The 19,395-nt window shown below is 41.5% G+C and overlaps 1 protein-coding gene across 1 annotated transcript in view; it reads right to left on the minus strand.

The window, feature by feature from the left end:
* The window catches only part of PDE4B (phosphodiesterase 4B), a 449,624-nt gene that overhangs the window by 115,587 nt on the left and 314,642 nt on the right, over positions 1–19,395 (minus strand). Inside the window, 1 exon segment of the mRNA NM_001102546.1 lies at positions 12,509–12,558. Within this exon segment, the coding sequence (NP_001096016.1) occupies positions 12,509–12,558 (50 nt within the window).

Here is a 19,395-nt window from a genome sequence, read left to right on the forward strand (position 1 = left end):
CCACTGAGCCACCTGGGAAGCCCCTCCCATAAGCAAGCTCCTCCTTATCAGAATCTACCCCTGACTCAAGGAAGCCCATTTTTCCATGCATAGATAAGCCATCTTTTTCTCCTTTTACTTACCATTTGTTGTACTACCTCTCTTTCATTGTTCATTTGTTTTTTTCAATAAATATTATTTGAGCATCTGCCTTGTGCCAGGCACTGAGCATACAGCTAATGGTATAAGCAACCAAGAAAATAGATAGTTATGATATATTAAGAATATTAAATTTTATTTAGTGCTTTCTGAGTGCCCTGGTGGCTCCAAAGGTAAAGAATCCGCCTGCAATTCAAGAGACCCAGGTTCAATCCCTTGGTCAGGAAGATTCCCTGGAGAAAGGAATGGCTACCCGTTCCAGTATTCTTGCCTAGGGAATTCCATGAACAGAGGAGCCTGGCGGGCTACAGTCCATGGGGTCACAAAGAGTCAGACACAACTGAGCGACTAACACTTTGTGAGTACCAGTCACTATTCTAGACACTTTACATAAAATAATTTAGCTCTCCTAACGGTAGAATACTATGCCAAAGTTCCTGTTACTATCCCCATTGTACAGATGAGGAAACCAAGACCCAGAGACATTGAATTACCTATCTATAATCGTACAGAAAAAAAAGGAATAGAACCAGAACTATTATAAACTCAGACAGTGTGGCTCCTGAGCTTGCCTTCTTAACCATGCAGGTGGACAGAAGGGTGAGGTGCTGAATATCTTGACACAGAAAGTATAGGGGTCAGGGAGCACATAGGAGTGCAGGGAATGTAGACTTGTGTCTCAGGAAGTGCTGTATTTAGAGCTCAAATTAGATCATGTTAACCTTTCTCAAAATCCTTTAATGGCTCCCCAGCTGGATTTAGAATGAAAGCTACACATTCAACCATGGCTTACAAATGCTCTGTGCTGTCTGACCTCTCTGGCCTCAGTCTATTAACTGTCACTCTTAATAATCCAGGCCTCTGTTCGCAGCATCTTTTAGGTGTTAATTACTGTCTCCACCCACCCGGCTCCTACTCAATGGTTAGGTCTCAAATTCAAGTCATTCATTTACAGAAGGCTTCCCTGTCCCCTCATCTACATTACTCCCAAAGATAACCAAGGGTAATGATAATCAGAGCAAACAGGAAATAATGCTAAGTGGTAAGCAACATTCTAAATGCTTTACTTATAAAGCATTTCAATTTTATAACAATCCTTATGGGAAGTATGAGTACTATTCCCATTTTCACAGGCGAAAAACTTAGGCAATATTAGATAGCATTCTGTACTTTTCTCCAATGATAATCAAATGTATAATAATACTTTTCTCCAAAGTGATAATCAAATGTATAATCACATGTGTATTCATTGCATATTTCCTGGGCTGTAAGCTCCACAAGGTCAGCATCTGAATTCATTAACATTATTGTATTCCCAGTGTCTAGCACAGGGTCCCGTAAATAGTAGGTAAATAATAAATGCTTATTGAGTACATGAATAATAGACATTATGAGATATTTCTCTTAACACACTTTACAATAAAACAGGCAGATGACAAAAGAATTAAGGAAAATTCTCTATTATATAGTCTTACTGAGGCTGCAGATAACTCAGCTTTTATGATTGCTCTCCTGTTGTGAAATCTCATCACCCACTTTCCGTTCGTTATAACATCTGAGGTTTAGAGGGTGGTGGAGGCCGGGAAGCATGGTCTAGACTAGAGGGAAGGCCATGCATGGGTTTTTAAGAAACACAGATCTAGGTTTCAGTTCTCACTTAATCACTTACTAACTGTGTGGTCTTGAGGAAGCGCCATACATCCGCTGAGCCTCCTTTTCTAAATCTGTGAAACAGGGACCACAGCCAAACAGTTCGGTTGGGAGAATTAGATAAGAAAATGATGTCTACTGAGGGTGAGCACAGTGCCCGGCATGTACCAGGAGATCCTCTCCTGAGATCAGAGGCGGGCCTGTGGGGTGTTGGAAACGACCTAGGGTACTGGACAAGCAGCACTAGCCACACTAGACCCTAGGACATGAAGCCCAAAGAGCAACTGAGAGGCAGGGCCAAAGGCTGAATTAGCTGACCTAGCTGTCTCCACGGATCAAATGAGCTGGACAGTCGCCATGGACCCAGCTCACTCTGAGAACACAGTCAAGAAGGGGGTGGGAAAAGCACACAAACCTCCCTCAGAAGGTCTCTTTTGGTCCCTGTCAACAGCTCCGACTTGGAGTAAGTCAAGACAATAAACCAAGACAAAGATCCAGTGAGTTCTGTTGCCTGTTCTCTATTTCAAGGGCACAGTCCCTGCTTTGTTTCTCTTCTCTCTGGTGAAAGCGCTGTTCCCTGAAATGCTCCTGGCTTCCGAGAACAGCTCTGGAGGCAACTCCGTAAACTGCTGGCCAGGGTTTGATGAGAAGCAAGTAAGTCGAATTTACTCTGCCCCATCCCCCAGGGTTACTTGGTCTTAAGGATGCAGGAGGGAGAAAAGGGAACACAGATGGCCCTCTTCCTTCCTCCTTCATCTCCCAATGTCCATATTCATCCCTCTCTAGGCCAACCTGACCTTCTCATCTCCCTCCCTCCCAATAAAGAGGAGAGAAGTGGGTAGGTGACACGGGAGTATTGAGAGGGGCATAAAAGTGTTTCCAAATGGAGTCAAAGCCCCTGTGATGCTGACTCTGCTAGTGGGTTCTGTCTTCTCCCCATACAGAAACTTTGCACCAGCTCATGCTGCTGTTCTCTGCTGAGCTCTGTGGGCTGAACAACCTGCACCCCTGAAGGTTTGTGCCCAGACCTGAACATGCATTTATGTACAACTGTGATGCTTGTGTAGCTGTAATTATTCTATCCTACAAAGTGAAGTGCTTTCAGATTTATGCAAAAGAAAAGTTTCACTTAACTAAGATCCAGTTTCCGCCTTCGTGCTGAGTCGCTTCAGTCATGTCCGACTCTGCGACCCAATGGAGAGTAGCCCGCCATGCTCATCTGCCCATGGGATTTTCCTGGGAATAACACTGGAGTGGGTTGCCATGACCTTCTCCAGGGGATCTTCCTGACTCAGGAATCAAACCCATGTCTCTTGTGTCTCCTGCATTAGCAGGTGGATTCTTTACCACTAGCACCACCTGGGAAAGCCCCAAGATGCAGTTTGTGCATGCATGCTAAGTCGCTTCAGTCATACCCGACTCTCTGTGACCCTATGGACGGTAGCCTGCCAGGCTCCTCTGTCCATGTTTATCAGCATGCTAGCTGGACATTCTTCTTTGCAGTCTGTTTTTAAGAGAAAGAGCCACACTTGTGCCCAGTTACATTTGGGAACAGGTCCATTCTGCCACTAGCCCTCTTAGCTTTCCACAGTATGTTCTGGAGAATCCTACCTTCAGCTCTAAATCTATTTCCATATAAGCAAGTTTCATGGTTTCAGGGGGTAAGAATCTTTCAAAAAAAGAGATTGTTTTCTAGATTGTATTACTATGAAAGAGAAATTGGTCAGAAAATTTTTAAAAGATCTCAACAAAGCTTTCTGTTTTGGTTCCCTATTAATGCCAGCAGGCCTCTCTCCTGTCACATAGTGACCAGCTGCTCTGTCCTGGGCGCTATGGAAAGTGTGTTACATAATACTTATAATACCGACACTAATATTGACACTTTTGAAGTGCCAGGAGCTATTCTAAGTGTTTCCCATTGGTTTGTGTATTCAATTCTTACAACCAATATATGAGCTCTGTACAATATCCATCCCAATTCTGGAGAGGAGACAATTGGGACATTACCCTAAGGTCACACAGTGGTGGAGCTGAGATGTGGAAGAGGCAGTCTGGCTCCAGAATCTTTACTGTTAATCCCTATGCATAGTTTTTCTCATTTAGTCCATACAGAATTCTTATGAGATAGAATATTAAGATAGCCATCTTCCAGATAAGAAAAGTGAGTCTCAGTTTTCTGAAAGGTTGACCCATGATCTCGAGCTAACTCAACTCAATATGCCAAGTACCTACCTTGTGCCAGGCTCTGTGCTAGACAGGAAGAGCATAGTATAGCATGAGAAACTGGTCATGTTTAGTTGTTTTCATTGTTTTCATTTCTTTTAACACTGTCACTTCTTGCTGAAGTGATAGGTAATAAAGAGTTCATTTTGAGGGAAGAAAAGTCATCTGTAGTCAAGATTAGCCAGGAGTGCTGGCACTGGGCACATGCCTGAGAGCCAGAAAATAAAGCTTGCCTGAATAAGGCCAACTATGAGCCTCAGCATCCTTCCAATCCTTTCTGATTCAGGAACGAGAATTTACTCATGTGTCTTTGTTCATTTCATAAACATTTATTAAGCATCTACTATGTTCCAGACTTTATTCTATACACTGGTGATATAAAAGAAGAGGACTCATACTTGATTTGGGACACTCTTAGTTTAGAAGAAGAGAAAATGAAAATAAAGATTACAGCATGCTATGATAAGTACAGTGGTAAAGAATCGACTGGCCAATGCAGGAGCCATAAGAGACACGGGTTTGGTTCCTGGGTTGGGAAGATCCTCTGGAGTAAGAAATGGCAACCCATTCCAGTATTCTTGCCTGGACAATTCCATGGACAGAAGAGCCTGGAGGGCTACAGTCCATGGGGTCACAAAGAGTCGGACACAATTGAGCACACACACACATGACAAGTACAGTAATTGATTATGAGGTAATAATTAAGATAATAATTGAGAGTGGTTTGGGTGAGTTGCAGAAGATGGCATATATGCTGATACCTGAGTGACAAAAAATGCACTTTCCAGATGGGAATGGATAAACGAACTCTTGAGTCTGCCCACAGTGCAGGAGACCCAAGTTCGATCCTTGGGTTGGGATGATCCCCTAGGGAAGGAAATGGCAACCCACTCCAGTATTCTTGCCTTGAAAATCCCATGGACAGAGGAGTCTGGCAGGCTACAGTCCATAGGGTCCCAAAAAGTCAGACATAATGACTAAACCACAAACCAAAGGAACTATTTACTAAGCACATACTAGATATCAGGCCCTGCATTGAGACTATATATTTAGTTTAATCCAATAACCAGAGAGAATAAAGAACTCATTCACCATGACCAGGTAAGAAAATCCCTGAGCTGAACATGTGATTATTTTGGGGAAAGGGCAACTCGGGCAGAGGGAACAGTGTGTACAAAGGCAGGAAGGCAAGAAGGCACTGGTGTAGTTGAAGGACAGTATGTTCAGTGCATCTCAGCCATTGGCTGTGCGTGGGGGCAGGGGGCAGATGAGGACAAAGAAGGAATTAGAAGCAACATCCTGAAAGACTGCATAACTGGTAAGAAGTAAGGATCTTACCCTGAAGGTGAAGGTTAACCAACTCAGAAAACAGCATAACTGGGTTTTTAAAGAATAATTCTAGTACCAGAACGAAGAGTGGATTGAAGTGGGGAAAGATGAAAGATAATAAACCAAGTTGTAAGGTCCCTACAATGGCGTAGGAAGGGAAAATGAAGCATTAAACTGAAGGAGAGGAAATCGAGAAGGAAAGGAGGGGATATGATCAGAGGAAATGACTATAAGAATTGTCTGTGGGAGGCAAGGAGAGATATTAAAGACAGTGAAGAGCCACTAAAGCCTGGAATATGGGAAAAAGAGCAGTGATGGAAGGGGGGATGGGTCTGGGCCTCCGGATGAACCCAAAGGGGTTACTAAAGGTGACTGGACGTCTGGCATTTCTGTACATACTTGCTGAGAAGTATGTACACACTTACTGATAAGGAGTGCAGGGAGGAAAGGGACAGGGCGAGGCATCGAGATGAGTGCTAAGCCAACATGGTGGGTTGGGCAACCAGATATGAAGAAAGTTGTCTGCTCAAGATGGTTCCAACTCTGAGACTGGAAGGGGGAGGGAGAAAGTCCAGGTGTGAGGGGAAAATTTGGCTCCGAGTTCCGGGGCTCTCCAGGTTAATAGAGCTGTCAAGAATACCCAGAAAGAGACAGCTGTTTCCTGAAGGGCTCTCTCCAACACGCCTGGGAGCTGCAAGACCAGGCTTGAGGCAGGCAGCAGCTGGGGTTTGGGAGGACACAGGCATGTGGGCAGCCTCCTGCCTCCTGAAGGACTCTGCAGATGAGGTGGCTGAGAGAAGTGATTCTTTCTTCCCAGCCTCCTCCTCCACCCTTTGCTTCAGAGCCCCAGTGCCACAGCAGCATGCAGGCTGCATAGAGATTGATTCACAGATGAGGGGCTGCAGCTAGAAGCCACACAGAAGTAGCAGAAAGGACAGAATTGTGTGTGTGTGGGTGTGTGTGTGTATGTGCGTGCAGGAAACTATCTTATTCAGGGAACTGCCAAGCAAAGTCTTACAGGCAGACAATAGTGAGTTGCCTAGATAATTTATGCCACCAAATAAACACCAGGACATGTTGTGTACAGCTAAAGGTGACACATTTTTAAAAGTGGGGTGTCTCCCTTTGGAGTCTCAATGACAGGAGATGGTTTAGCACACAAAAGCTTCAGGCAACAATACCTATGAATCTCCCAGAGTCTACTGTAACCAAAGAGAAAGAAAGGCCGGAACTAAAATGCAAAAGAAAGAAAAAAACTGTGTTTGGAGATAGGTCTGCTACAGTATAAACTTTTCCCTTTCTCTGGCGCACTGCTGTAGCAAAACCTGATGGTTGTCTTTGTAAAAAACGTGTCTGTATCTAGGTCCCTGGCAGTGATTTGCCTCTGGGAGGGCCAGCAATCTATTTAATGACTCCATTGACGTCAATAGCATAACTGAAATACTTACTAACATGCATGATTCCAACTTTCAGAGGGGGGGTGGGGGGATGGTGTTTCTCAGCAGTACAAAAACATGAAGTGGAGTCAAGGTGGAATGGACTCCAGTCTTCTCAGCAGCAAGTGAGAGATGAAATGCTAGGGGTCTCATCAGTTCCATTTAATGGGAAGAAACATTCACACTAAATTTAGAAACTCATTTCCAACTAGTGGAATAGCCATTAATCAGCAGGGTATTATTTTTGGTAATGTTTGCTCAAGGGTAACATTTGAACTATTAGCACTTGAGCTCACTTGTCAGTGCTTTTTTGCAACTTACCCTTACCTAATTTTAGACACATATGGAATAATTGCAAATCCATATAAATAGCTCAGTGTTGATGTGCGGAGGTAAACTTACACAGGACAGCTAACTTAGACAAAAGCAATTCTTATAAAACAACCATTTGGGGAAGTATTCTCGGAATGACAAGGGCTTTTCTAGTGCATCTGTCCTAACGTTTTGTATGCAGACTGGCTAAACACTCAAGATGAATACTTAGGGCAATTATCCCAATAGTCCAGACCATACAACATTCAGAACAAAGAAAAAAAATAATCTGACATTATTAGATTTTAATTTTTCTCCTTTCCTCTCTTGTTTTCTCTCTCTCTCATTCTTTCTTTTTCTTTGTGCACGCATGCTAAGTTGCTGTAGTTGTGTCTAACTCTTTGTGACCCCATGGACTGTAGCCCGCCAGGCTCCTCTGTCCATGGGATTCTCCAGGCAAGAGTACTGGAGTGGGTTGCCATGCTCTCTTCCAAGGGATCTTCCTGACCCAGGGACTGAACCCATGTCTCTTCAGTATCCTTCATTGGCTGCTGTTGCTGTTAAGTCGCTTCAGTTGTGTCCAATTCTGTGCGACCCCATAGATGGCTGCCCACAAGGCTTCCCCGTCCCTGGGATTCTCCAGGCAAGAATACTGGAGTGGGTTGCCACTTCCTTCTCCAATGCATGAGAGTGAAAAGTGAAAGTGAAGTCACTCAGTCATGTCCGACTCTTGGCGACCCCATGGACTGCAGCCTACCAGGCTCTTCCACCATGGGATTTTTCCAGGCAAGAGCAGACAGGTTCTTTACCACTAGCGCCACCTGGGAAGCCCCCTTTCCTTTGTAATTCCCTCCAATTTCTCCTTTGTCATGGTGGCCACAGCCTGTGGTAACAAAATTGATTTTATTAGTATTTGTTCATAAGTGTTGTAACCCTGCTTGACATTTCTTGCTTAATGTGAAAACCAAGTTCTGCTTGTGTTGGGCTTCATTTCCAGTCATCTGACTCAGATCAGCTCTCAGGCCACTGCTGTGTTTCTCAGAGAGCCCTTCACTCATGCACACACAGTCCATCTCTCAGTCTAGGCTCTGGCTACTCTGGCAAAGAATGAGAAATGACTCAAGGTCATGACTTTCTGAATTTCTTACTTTTTGAGCTACTCCAAGGTAACTCATGGAGCTTCTTGTTTGCTCCTCAAATAGACCCTGTGTCTGACACACCCACATGAACCTCCAGGGGGATGTTCATAATCAAGCAAAGACATGGAAGAAATTCATACTGAGAAATAGGCTTCTTAGGAGAAAGTTTCTTCTGTTTGATTAACCAGTAAAAAGCCATTTCCTCCCTAGCGTGTCCTGGAGGACATGTTTTAGAAGAACTGGATTCCCATGAGCAATAAAAAAATATTAATTAAGTCTGTTTCTCACGTAGGCCAACCTATTTCAGACTTACTGGAAAGCCCTATATTATCTCATCCTATTTCTCCATTCACAGGCTTTCCTTGAAATACAACTAATTGACGGTGTTGAAAATCCCCATGAATCGAGATTGTGGATAGCCAAGCTGAGAGAGACTTCGGGCCTGCAGCAGACTAGCCTGAAGTCCTCAATGCAATCCTCTAGTCATCTTTGTGACACAGTTTGCTGTCATTTCCCATGACCCATGGCCTTGGGGGCTGTTGTTTATAATGTTACATGGGTGATGTTCCTGCTCAAATACATTCATTAGTAAATTTTGGAAGAAGAAAATTAGCATCAAATATTTCACCTTACACATTGATTTGGCTGCTAAAGTGCTCTATATATGATTTTGTTGTTCAGTTGCTCAGTCGTGTCTGATTCTTTGCAACCCCATGGACTGCAGCATGCCAGGCTTCCCTGTCCTTCTCTATCTCCTGGAGATTGCTCAAACTCATGCCCACCCATTGAGTTGGTGATGCCATCTCAATATAATATGTAATATCATATAATATGTCATATATGACACATATTATTAAAAATCAAGTCACATTTATAATACTCAGAAGTGCTGGCCATTAAAAGGAATACTTCCCTAATCCTTTTGCAAAGCAAAGATCATTCTGTAAATGCAGTGAACACAATTTATCCTTTCAGTATCTTCTTACTTTCATGATATACCAGTGATCACTACTGAAATCCATGCAAAAGCAAGGGATGGTTTGGGCAGAAAAACTGGAACATTCATCACACACACACACAGATACACACACACATTGATTTTCCTCAATTATCTTTTTTTTCTTTTGAAAACAATTTGGGGGCCTGATATCCTAAGAATTACTTCAACTTTCCATTTTGAATGTATACAGATGACAGAACTTTAGCTCCTGCCTTGTGTTGGAGTGTTCTTTTTTCAATTCTATTTTTTGCCCTTTCTGTTCCAATCCTTGCACATCATGTAGAAAAGGCCTGAAATTCAGGCCCGCAAAAAGGCAAAATGTGATAAAAATTGAGATGCTCATTAAACTTCACAGTGTTAACATTTTCAACACCCCCAGGAGGATTTACTACATTTTCTCCTTAATGCAGGAGCATATGATTTCCACATTGCTCTATATTCTGGGTTTTAAATCCTCTATTATTCTACTCTGGCTTTCCTATTTAAAGCACAAAATGCCAACTTTTTAGGTTTAATTTTTTTTGTTCGAAACCTATAAAAATGACCATAGAGATTTAGATCATGCAGCTATAGAGTATGTTTCAAACTTCTTTCAATTTTGATGTAATAACTGATTTAAAAAAAAAAAATAGTAAAAACACACAGTTGAATACTCATCATAGCCATGGAGATAAAATACTGACTCATTATTAAAATTTAATTTATGAGCTTTTTCTTTAAGATAAAGTCCCCAAACTTTATGTAGTTCTCCTGCTCAGTTTAATTTTTACCTGTCTTCCTGCTATGTGAAAATAACCATGCAGAAGCATCTTAAATGATAAGGCGATGAATACAGTATAGACAGCCCCTGCCTTCAAGAAGCTCCAATGAAGGAGGCATATAAGCCACAAATTGTAGCATATTCTAGAATGGAATTCTTTCCATAGCACACAAAAAAGGGAACAATTACACTGATTTTTTAAAAAAAAAAAACACTGAGGGAAAAGGTATTGTAGACTGAGAGGCTGGATTTGATTTCCCTCATGAATTTACTCAGTTACTGATCAATTTGTAAGAGCAAAGGTACCAGTTTAACCATGGTTTTTGACAAATAACTTTTAAAATAAATTCCATTTCCTCCATTTAGATTGTCTTTAAAAAAATGTTTTTAAAATAAAGGTTTCCTCTGGCTTTTCTCCATCACTGTTTTAAACTTGCTTTTTGTACAAAAATACAGTTACCTAAGTCAGCCAGAGTTTCACAACTAGTTGTTGTTAAATCTGTTTAAATTATTGTGGGTTTCATGTATCTTTTATCTTAGATTTCAACAGAAATGCATAAGGTCAGCATTAGTGCTAATAAATGGAAACCTAGTCTCATTATCATGATAAATCATTTTTTAAAGCAGCAACCCAGTTTTCAATTTTTTTGTGTGCTGTAAGCCACTTGTTTTTCATTCCCCTTTAAAGTTTCTATTTAAACACACCTCTTTGTCATATGCTGATAAATATTAAAATAACAGGAAAAATCTGCTTGACTTATTTAAGCTGATAATAAGAACAAAACACAGGATGTGTGTGTCCTCCTTCCTTTTTTGACTGTGGTTAAGCGTTAAGAAGGTTTTGAAACCTATAATTACGTAATAATTGGTATCACTACATTCTCTTCCCAATGAAAAGTCAGGATTTTTGTAGTTTGCCACAAAGACAGACAAAAACAAATTGCCTAAGTATTATTGTCATTTCTTTGGTCCATTGTTTTAAAAGAATTTAGCAAAAGAACTCTCCAGTTGCCAAGCTGTAGTTATTGTGCCAATAATCACAATATGATCTTTCCAACAGCATCTTTAGCTAATGAGCTGATTTATAGAACTCGAAATATCACATATTTTCCTAATGTTTGTCAGTATTCATTATAAGAAAAAGAAAACATAGTTTAAAGATTCAAATTGCTGTCAAAAGCATCTTGGGAAATTTGGCTAATAGAAATGGGAGTGACAATGTCTTATGAGTCGGCCAAGATGATGAAATGATAGGAGTTTCAAAACTACCCACTTTGATCTCCAAGTATGTAATACCAGTTATATGTTAAGACACTCTAGTTATTTAGTTTCTTTTCATAAAACTTCTAAAGGAAATAGTACATCAGCACATCAAGGTTTTTATAGTTCATGGATAGATTACCATTTTCTTTAATTTTATGTCTTAGGACTTGACCTTACTTAATATCTTCCTTTTATTCTTGTTCTCAATCTTTTTCTCACAAAAATATTTTTAAGGCATGTACCATAAATACTTCAGAAACCAATGAGCCAATGGGACCCCCAGCTTTTGTTCTCTACTTTCAAAAGTTGGACTTGTGTATTATTTCTGTTATATGTATGACCATCATACCAGGAAGAAAACACAGCATCTGAGCAAGACAGATCATAAGAATAAAGCAAAGGGTAACACAGAAATCTATGAGGCAACGTTAGGTGTTAAATGGAAATACAGACGCCTATGAGGCAACATTAAGTGTTAGGTGATCTCATCATGAGTTCATCTTACTTGTTTCTCCTGTGGTTCTACTCAAGTCCACTGCTCTACTAGTGGGAGAGATTCAAGAGGAAAAACTCCATTTCACACTTAAAACAATGTCATCTAGCTGGTTGCATCTTATGCAAGAAGAATTTCATGCTCAACACATCTCCAGGATAGATGTTCCTTCAATGTGGCCCTTCCTCTCTGCAGCTCTCAACTCCACATGAGAAGCATATGCACAGTATTAACAAACAAGAGGTTAGGTTTCTTTTTTAAAAAAACACCTTTGAGGAACAAAGTTGGATGACCTCCAAGGGAAATGATTTGTGACCTGGAAAAAGCCTTTGGTTTCACACCTGGAAAGGATGTAGATTCAAGTGGGATGTATAGTTGACGCTAAGAGGAAAACCACTAACATTCACTGTGGGGCCCTCAGGCCAATGCAGAGGCACCTGGGGCCTTTGAGGTTAGCTCCCCCGGAGTTCACTGGGGCCGGCAAGCTGAGGTCAAGGTTGTACTCCGACTCTGGTTCCAGGAAGCAGCATGACCACACATCCATCACATTCTGAAATTGGAGGCATGCATACGATGGGAAAATTATTTAATGCTGCTTTTCATTTGGTTTCATGTGGACTACAGTAAAGTTCTAGTCTGCCTTTGAAAAGAGTCACCAAGACACAGATTGGGAGCAAACAAATGCTATTATTCTAGAAAAGGGTCTAGAAAAGAGGTACATTTATTATTTTGAAATATGGAGATAAGCCCGATGACATGGCTTACCTGGCAGGTTGACTCTGGAGACAGATGGCTGACCAGCAGCTGGAGACCTCCTATGGAGAGGGAGAGAAAAGAAGGCCTGAGTCTCTGTAAGAATACCCTTCCCTACACCCCCTGATCACTGAGGAGTTTTCCAGGTCAGAATGAGCTATCAAGTGACATCATGCCATCTCCGGAAGGCAGGCTCCTGTAACTCGGGTGATGACTGTGATTCTCACATCCAGATGGCCTGGAATTTCCCTCTGCCCAGCCTCCTGGATGCTCCAACACTCCAGGAAGGAAGTCATTTACTCCAGGTCCCTAACCAGTCCTTCTGTTTTAGATTTCCCTGCCCCGGGTGGCCCTTGAAGATGATACACTTGATCAGAAATGACATCAAATGTAAGAGCAAATCTCAACTCCTTCGGGCAGTGCTTAAAGGAGAGGAACGCTTGGATGTGAATTGGTCTAGGTCTCCCACTTTTACACCGTAGAAACCTGAGAGTGGGAGAAGTGAAGTCACTTACCAAAGATCCCTGAGCCATTAGGAACAGTAATCCAGGTGGCTTAATTTATGGAAAGGCCTTTTCTTGGTAGAACTGGGCATTTTTCTATATCACAAAGCAAGCCTGCTCAAGTTGAGAGTCAGATGAAGCAAGCAGATAAACCCATGCCCCACAATTACAGGGGTTCTTTCTCCTTTTCTTTCTTGTTTTTATTTCTTCTTTATTCATCTTTTATATCCCCCACCCCAGAAACCCTAATTTTCTTGCCATCCTTCTCATGCTTTGCCAGGCTCTCCAGGATTCCCGGTGCATTGTTGGAAAGCCTCCCAGAAACAGGAATGAGCAGTGGCCCTCAAGCTTTAGGGTGCATAGAATCACCTGGAGAGCTGATTAAGACACACTGCTGAACCTTACGTCTAGGGTTTCTGGTTCAGTCTGCCAGCATTGGGCTTAAGAGTCTGCATTTCTAACTCATTCCAAGTGATGCTGATGCTGCTGACCTTGTTGCTGTTGCTGTTCAGTTGCTCAGTCCTGTCTGACTCTTTGCGACCCCATGGACTGCAGCAAACCAGGTTTCCCTTTCCTTCACCAACTCCCAGAGTATGCTTAAACTCAGGTCCATTGAATTGGTGACACCATCCAACCAACTCATCCTCTGTCGTCCCCTTCTTCTCCTGCCCTCAATCTTTCCCAGCGTCAGGGTCTTTTCCAATGAATATTCATATATGGTGGCCAAAATAATGGAGCTTCAACTTCAGTCCTTCCAATGAATATCCAGGATTTATTTCCTTTAGGATTGACTGGTTTGATCTCCTTGTCCAAGGGACTCTCAAGAGTCTTCTCCAACACCACAGTTCAAAAGCATTAATTCTTTGATGCTCAGCCTTCTTTATGGTCCAATTCTCACATCCGGACATGACTACTAGAAAAACAATAGCTTTGACTATATGGACTTTTGTTGGCAAAGTGATGTCTCTGTTTTTTAATATACTGTCTAGGTTTGTCATTGTTTTTCTTCCAAGGAGTAAGCACCTTTTAATTTCATGGCTGCAGTCACCATCCTCAGTGATTTTGGAGCCCAAGAAAATAAAGTCTGCCACTGTTTCTATTGCTTCCCCATCTATTTGCCATGAAGTGATGGGACTGGATGCCATAGTCTTAGTTTTATGAATGCTGAGTTGTAAGCCAGCTTTTTCACTCTCCTCTTTCACCTTCATCTAAAGGCTCTTTAGTTCCTCTTCACTTTTGGCCATTAGGATGATATCATCTGCCTATCTGAGGTTGTTGATATTTCTCCCAGCAATCTTGATTCCAGATTGAGTTTTATCTAGCCTGCCATGTCACATGATGTACTCTGCATATAAGTTGAATAAGCAGGGTGACAATATACAGCCTTGACATTCTTCTTTCTCAATTTTGAAGCAGTCTGTTGTTCCAAGTCTGGTTCTAACTGTTGCTTCTTGGCCTGCATACAGATTTCTCAGGAGGCAGGTAAGGTGGTCTGGTATTCTCATCTCTTTAAGAGTTTCAAGTTTGTTGTGATCCACACAGTCAAAGTCTTTAGTGTAGTCAATGAAGCAGAAGTAGATGTTTTTCTGGAATTTTCTTGCATTTTTCTATGATCCAACAGATGTTGGCAATTCGTTCCTCTGCCTTTTCTAAATCAAGTTTTTACATCTGGAAGTTCTTGGTTCACATATTGCTGAAGCTTAGCTTGAAGGATTTTGAGCATTACTTTGCTAGTATGTGAAATGAGCGCACTTGTAAGGCAGTTTGAACATTCTTTGGCATTGCCTTTCTTTGGGATTGGAATGAAAACTGACCTTTTCTTTGCAAGTCCAAGGGACTCTCCAGAGACTTCTCCAGTACCACAGTTTGAAAGCACCAATTCCTCAGTGCTCAGCCTTTTTTGTGTTCCAAGTCTCACACTCATACATGACTGCTGGAAAAACCATAGCTTGACTATGCATATGTATACACACACACACACACACACACACACACACATATTTGGTCTTTGGCTCAATTCTTGGCACAGAGCTCCTAAAATCCTAAGAGTTTCTTAAGTGAGGAGAGGAAACCAGTCAATCAAACCAGTCAATCCTAGATGAAATCAACCCTGAATATTCATTGGAAGGACTAAGGGCAGGAAGAGAAAGGGACAATAGAAGATGAGACAGTTGAATGGCATCACCAACTCAATAGACATGAGTTTGAGCAAACTCCTGGAGATAGTGAAAGACAGGGGAGGCTGTTGTGCTGCAGTCCATGGGAGTGCAAAGAGTTGGACACAACTTATCAAATGAACAACAACAAAGTGAGGAAGGCCATCTTTGATATGTGTTTTTTGACATATTAATGAAGTGACCTTTGGACCAGCAAATAGGTAACCTAAGGAGGAGGCTAGGTGCCAGACTACCCAATCACGTGATTAGAGAGTTTGAACTTTAGGCCCACCTGGAACCTCTGAGGAGGGGAGAGAGGCCGGAAATTGAGTTCAACCATCAGTGGCCAATAATTTAATCAATCATACATCTGTAATGAAACTTTCATAAAAACTCAAAAAGCCTGGGTTGGTGAACATCATTCAGAAAGAATGATGCACTCAGAGAGCTTGGGAGCTTTGCCATCCTCTCCTCCCTACCCGCTACCCCTCAACCCCGGAACCTCCTCTATCTGGCTATTCCTGAGTCATATCCATTTATAACAAAGCTGTGATCTAGTAAGTAAAATGTTTCTCCAGGCTCTGTGGGCTCTTCTAGTAAGTTAATTGAACCCAAGGAAGGGGTCATGGGAACTTCCAACCTATAGCCAGTGGATCAGATACCTACAAGAACCTGGGCTTGCCAATGGGGTCTGAAGTGTGTGTGTGTGTGTGTGTGTGTGTTCGTGTGTATTGGGGGGACAGTCTCATAGGACTGGGCCCTTAACCTGTGGGGTCTGACACTGTCTCCAAGTAAATCATGTTAGAACTTCATTGACTTATAGGACACCTAGCTGGTGCTTGGATGTGTGGGGAAGAAAAAAAGACCTGGTATCCAGAATCACACCTTCAAATGCCACCTTCTCCAAGGAATGTGGTTATAGGGGAGGAAAACTTGCTACCCCAAATGTCTCTTAGCATGTGAATGGTTTCAAGCTGAAAAGGCCCCAAAGACTGAGCTTTCCCTTCACTAACTAAAGGAATGTCAATAGAGGAACAGAGCTATCACAATAGATAAGAGTAGTATGAATTAGGTATACTAGACAGGGAGGAACCCAGGAGAGTCTGTTTGTCAAAATTCCATTCTATGTTTCACTGTCTGTCTCCATATGGCCCAGCAAACATTTATTTACCAAACATTTGCTTTTCCATTTCCATGTCAATTGCCTTCCTTCCTTTTCAAGTCCCAACTCCCTACCCCACAATATTCTCTTTTGTCTTTAGCTGAAAATGCTGCTTAAGGGGAGGGTTTCAGCCATTTTGTCACCACTCAGTTTTCCTGGGTCTGTTCCATATACACATGTTATTAGACATTTGTTTGACTTTCTCTTATTAATCTGTCTCATGTCAACTTAATTCTTAGACCAGCCAAGAAAACCTAGAAGAAAAGAGGAAAATTTCTTCCTTCTTGAAAATATCATTCTCTTAGCTAAAAAATGACCCTTCCACTAATCTCCCCTGGCACTGTATTTGTACCTTTAGGGTTATTTTGTCATGTTACAACTCATATGGTCATGGACTATCCCCATGTCTAATCTATGACCCACTGATGGTGGGGTCCAGTTATTATCCCTTTCCATATGCCTTCTGCAGGACCTACCAACTTGCCTTGTGAAGAGTAGGAACTCCGTAAATATTAGAAAACTATATGATGTGAAAATGATTTGAGAAGCCTAGCACCATATGAATGTTTTATCTGGTTTCCTTTTTCCATATAGCCTTAGTTCTACATACTCCTCACTGTTCCTCCGACACAGAAAATGCTTGTGTTGCTGTGTCCTTTGAATCTGTTTCGCTCAGTTGACCACTATTCTCTTCCTCTTTAAGTGGCAAACTCCTTTACATGTTCTAGGACTGCACTCAAGCATCACCTTTTCAGAGAAATCTTCCCTCCTCTGACTAGTCGTTGCGTTACTTGTACTTTTCCATGCTTGTCTCACCCTAGTGCTGCTCTTACTGCATTACAATTCCCATTTCCCCATCTTCTCAACTTACCTGTGAGAACTTTAAGCAAAGACTGAATCTCATTCACCTTTGTAACCTTGGAATTGGCAAAATGTTTGATACAACATAGGTAGCTGATAGGTGTTGATTAGATTAATAATATATTTTTAAATATTTTTATTTTACCTATCTTCCTGAGTTCCAAAGAAAATGTCTGCAAAAAGAGACATAGAAATAAGAGACCCTAAATATTGGAAATCTCTGCTTCCTTAATAGTACAGCAATGCATTGCACCTGATTCTTCCAATAACTTCTTTAAAACTACACAATTTAAATAATTTAAATTCCTTTGTCCTAGCAGTTATTTTGAAAATATAACTTTTATTTACAGCTATTAATTCAGGTAAGCATCTGTGTGTGTAAGCTTCAGAAAAGCAAGGACTACCTGGGTCAGGAAGATCCCTTGGAGAAGGAAATGGCACCCCACTCCAGTATTCTTGCCTGGGAAATCCCATGGACAGAGGAACTTGGAGGGCTACAGTCTATGGGGTCTTAGTGACTAAACAACAACAACATTTATAAAGGTCTGTCACTTTTCTCAAGATCCAGTAGAAAGAAGAAGCTCACTATATTTTAAATGAACGAATGATGTCTGGTGGGTGCAGTATTGCTTGTGGGGCATGAGAGTGCCAGAAGAAAATGGCCACTGTGAGTCCAAAGGTCCCTAACTTATGGAATAATCATAAGTTCTACCCCTGGGTTGTAAAGGTGGTGATATTAATAGGGAGGATAATATGGCCACAGCAGTTAATACTTTCCAGCCCTGAATAGCACAGTGGAAAAAGAGCTGGACTATGAATAAGAAGACAGGAATTCTAATCCTGGTTCTGGCACCTTCTAACTATATAGCCCTGGGCAACTCACTGAAATTCCCAGTTTCTTCCTCACTTGGGGAGAACGGGCAGCAAGTAACATTTACTGCTAATTTACAATGTGCCAGCTCCTGTGTGAGAGGTTTTACATATATTTCCTCCCTCACTCTGAGGAAATTTGGCTAGGTTTTTTCCAGCTCTGAATGCTCAAGATTTTATTATTCTCAGCTAATTTAAGTCCCATGCCAAAGGACACAAAGCAATGAAAGACACTTCAGATATATACTGAAAAAAAAAAATTCAGTGGCTATTAATTCTTTTTCAAAGATTTCATATAATGTTGATTTAATTACACTGTGGAAGAATGTTAATGCAGTGATGTAACATGATCTCCTGGAAGCCACCAGTGATACTAGTGATGTTACTGACAGAGCTGGATGATGAGGGACACCTCTTTGCTCCAGCTCTATTCCCTGGCTATCAGACTGCTGAATGGCAGGCATTCTCATTCACATGCGATTCCTCCAGCAGTCTGTTGAAAGCCAGTAAATGCTTTAGGGATGCTTATCTGAATTAACTCTAAATGAAAGCCTTAGTTTCAAAATTCCTGGGACAAAGGAAATATAGGTTTCAATTTGAAGCCAAGAAATACAAGCCCAATCAAGCAGCCCTCAATAAAACATTTCATGGAAGTGCAAGGAAATCACCTCAACAGGAACTCTGAGATTTTTCACCCTTTGGGTGGTAAAGCTCAGACAATGGACTGATTTTATACTAAGCAAAGAGCCAAAAGATAAAGGAAATCTTGACTTGTGAACAGTATAGTTCTATGTGGGAGTTCCTTTTCATATTAAAAAGAAAACACACACTACCCACATGTCTTATGAAAACCATTCTAAGGATATAATTTTTACTTAAATTATTACATTCAAGTCAAGGAATGGCTCTCAGGAACCCAAGTCAAGCATCCCAGAAAGCAACGTCTGAGTTCCATGAACCTTGCTGTTTCAGTTGTTGAGATCAGTGAATATCAGGGTTGGGGTGGGAAGGACAATCCTCTTAGTCTGGTGGATACATTCCTAATAGATATTTTTGTGTTCAGTTGTCTTTATTTGTTTGATGGTATCGACTGGGAATAGAATGGAGTGCATTAAATGGACCCTCAGTTTTCCAACCTGCCCCTGCCAGGCTGCCCCAATGTTCACTTCTGAGCCTGAGCTAGACTGAAGCAATCTCAGCCCCTTTGGTGAAGCTCTACTGATGGACATGTTGGTTGGTGTTGATTTTAAGGAAGTACTTGAACTTAATAGGAGGATCAACTCTGTACAAATATGGATATGAATTTGGGAATGACCATTGGAGAAGGAAATGGCAACCCACTCCAGT

This window comes from Bos taurus, chromosome 3, assembly GCF_002263795.3.
Source record: "Bos taurus isolate L1 Dominette 01449 registration number 42190680 breed Hereford chromosome 3, ARS-UCD2.0, whole genome shotgun sequence".
Lineage (NCBI taxonomy): Eukaryota > Metazoa > Chordata > Mammalia > Artiodactyla > Bovidae > Bos > Bos taurus.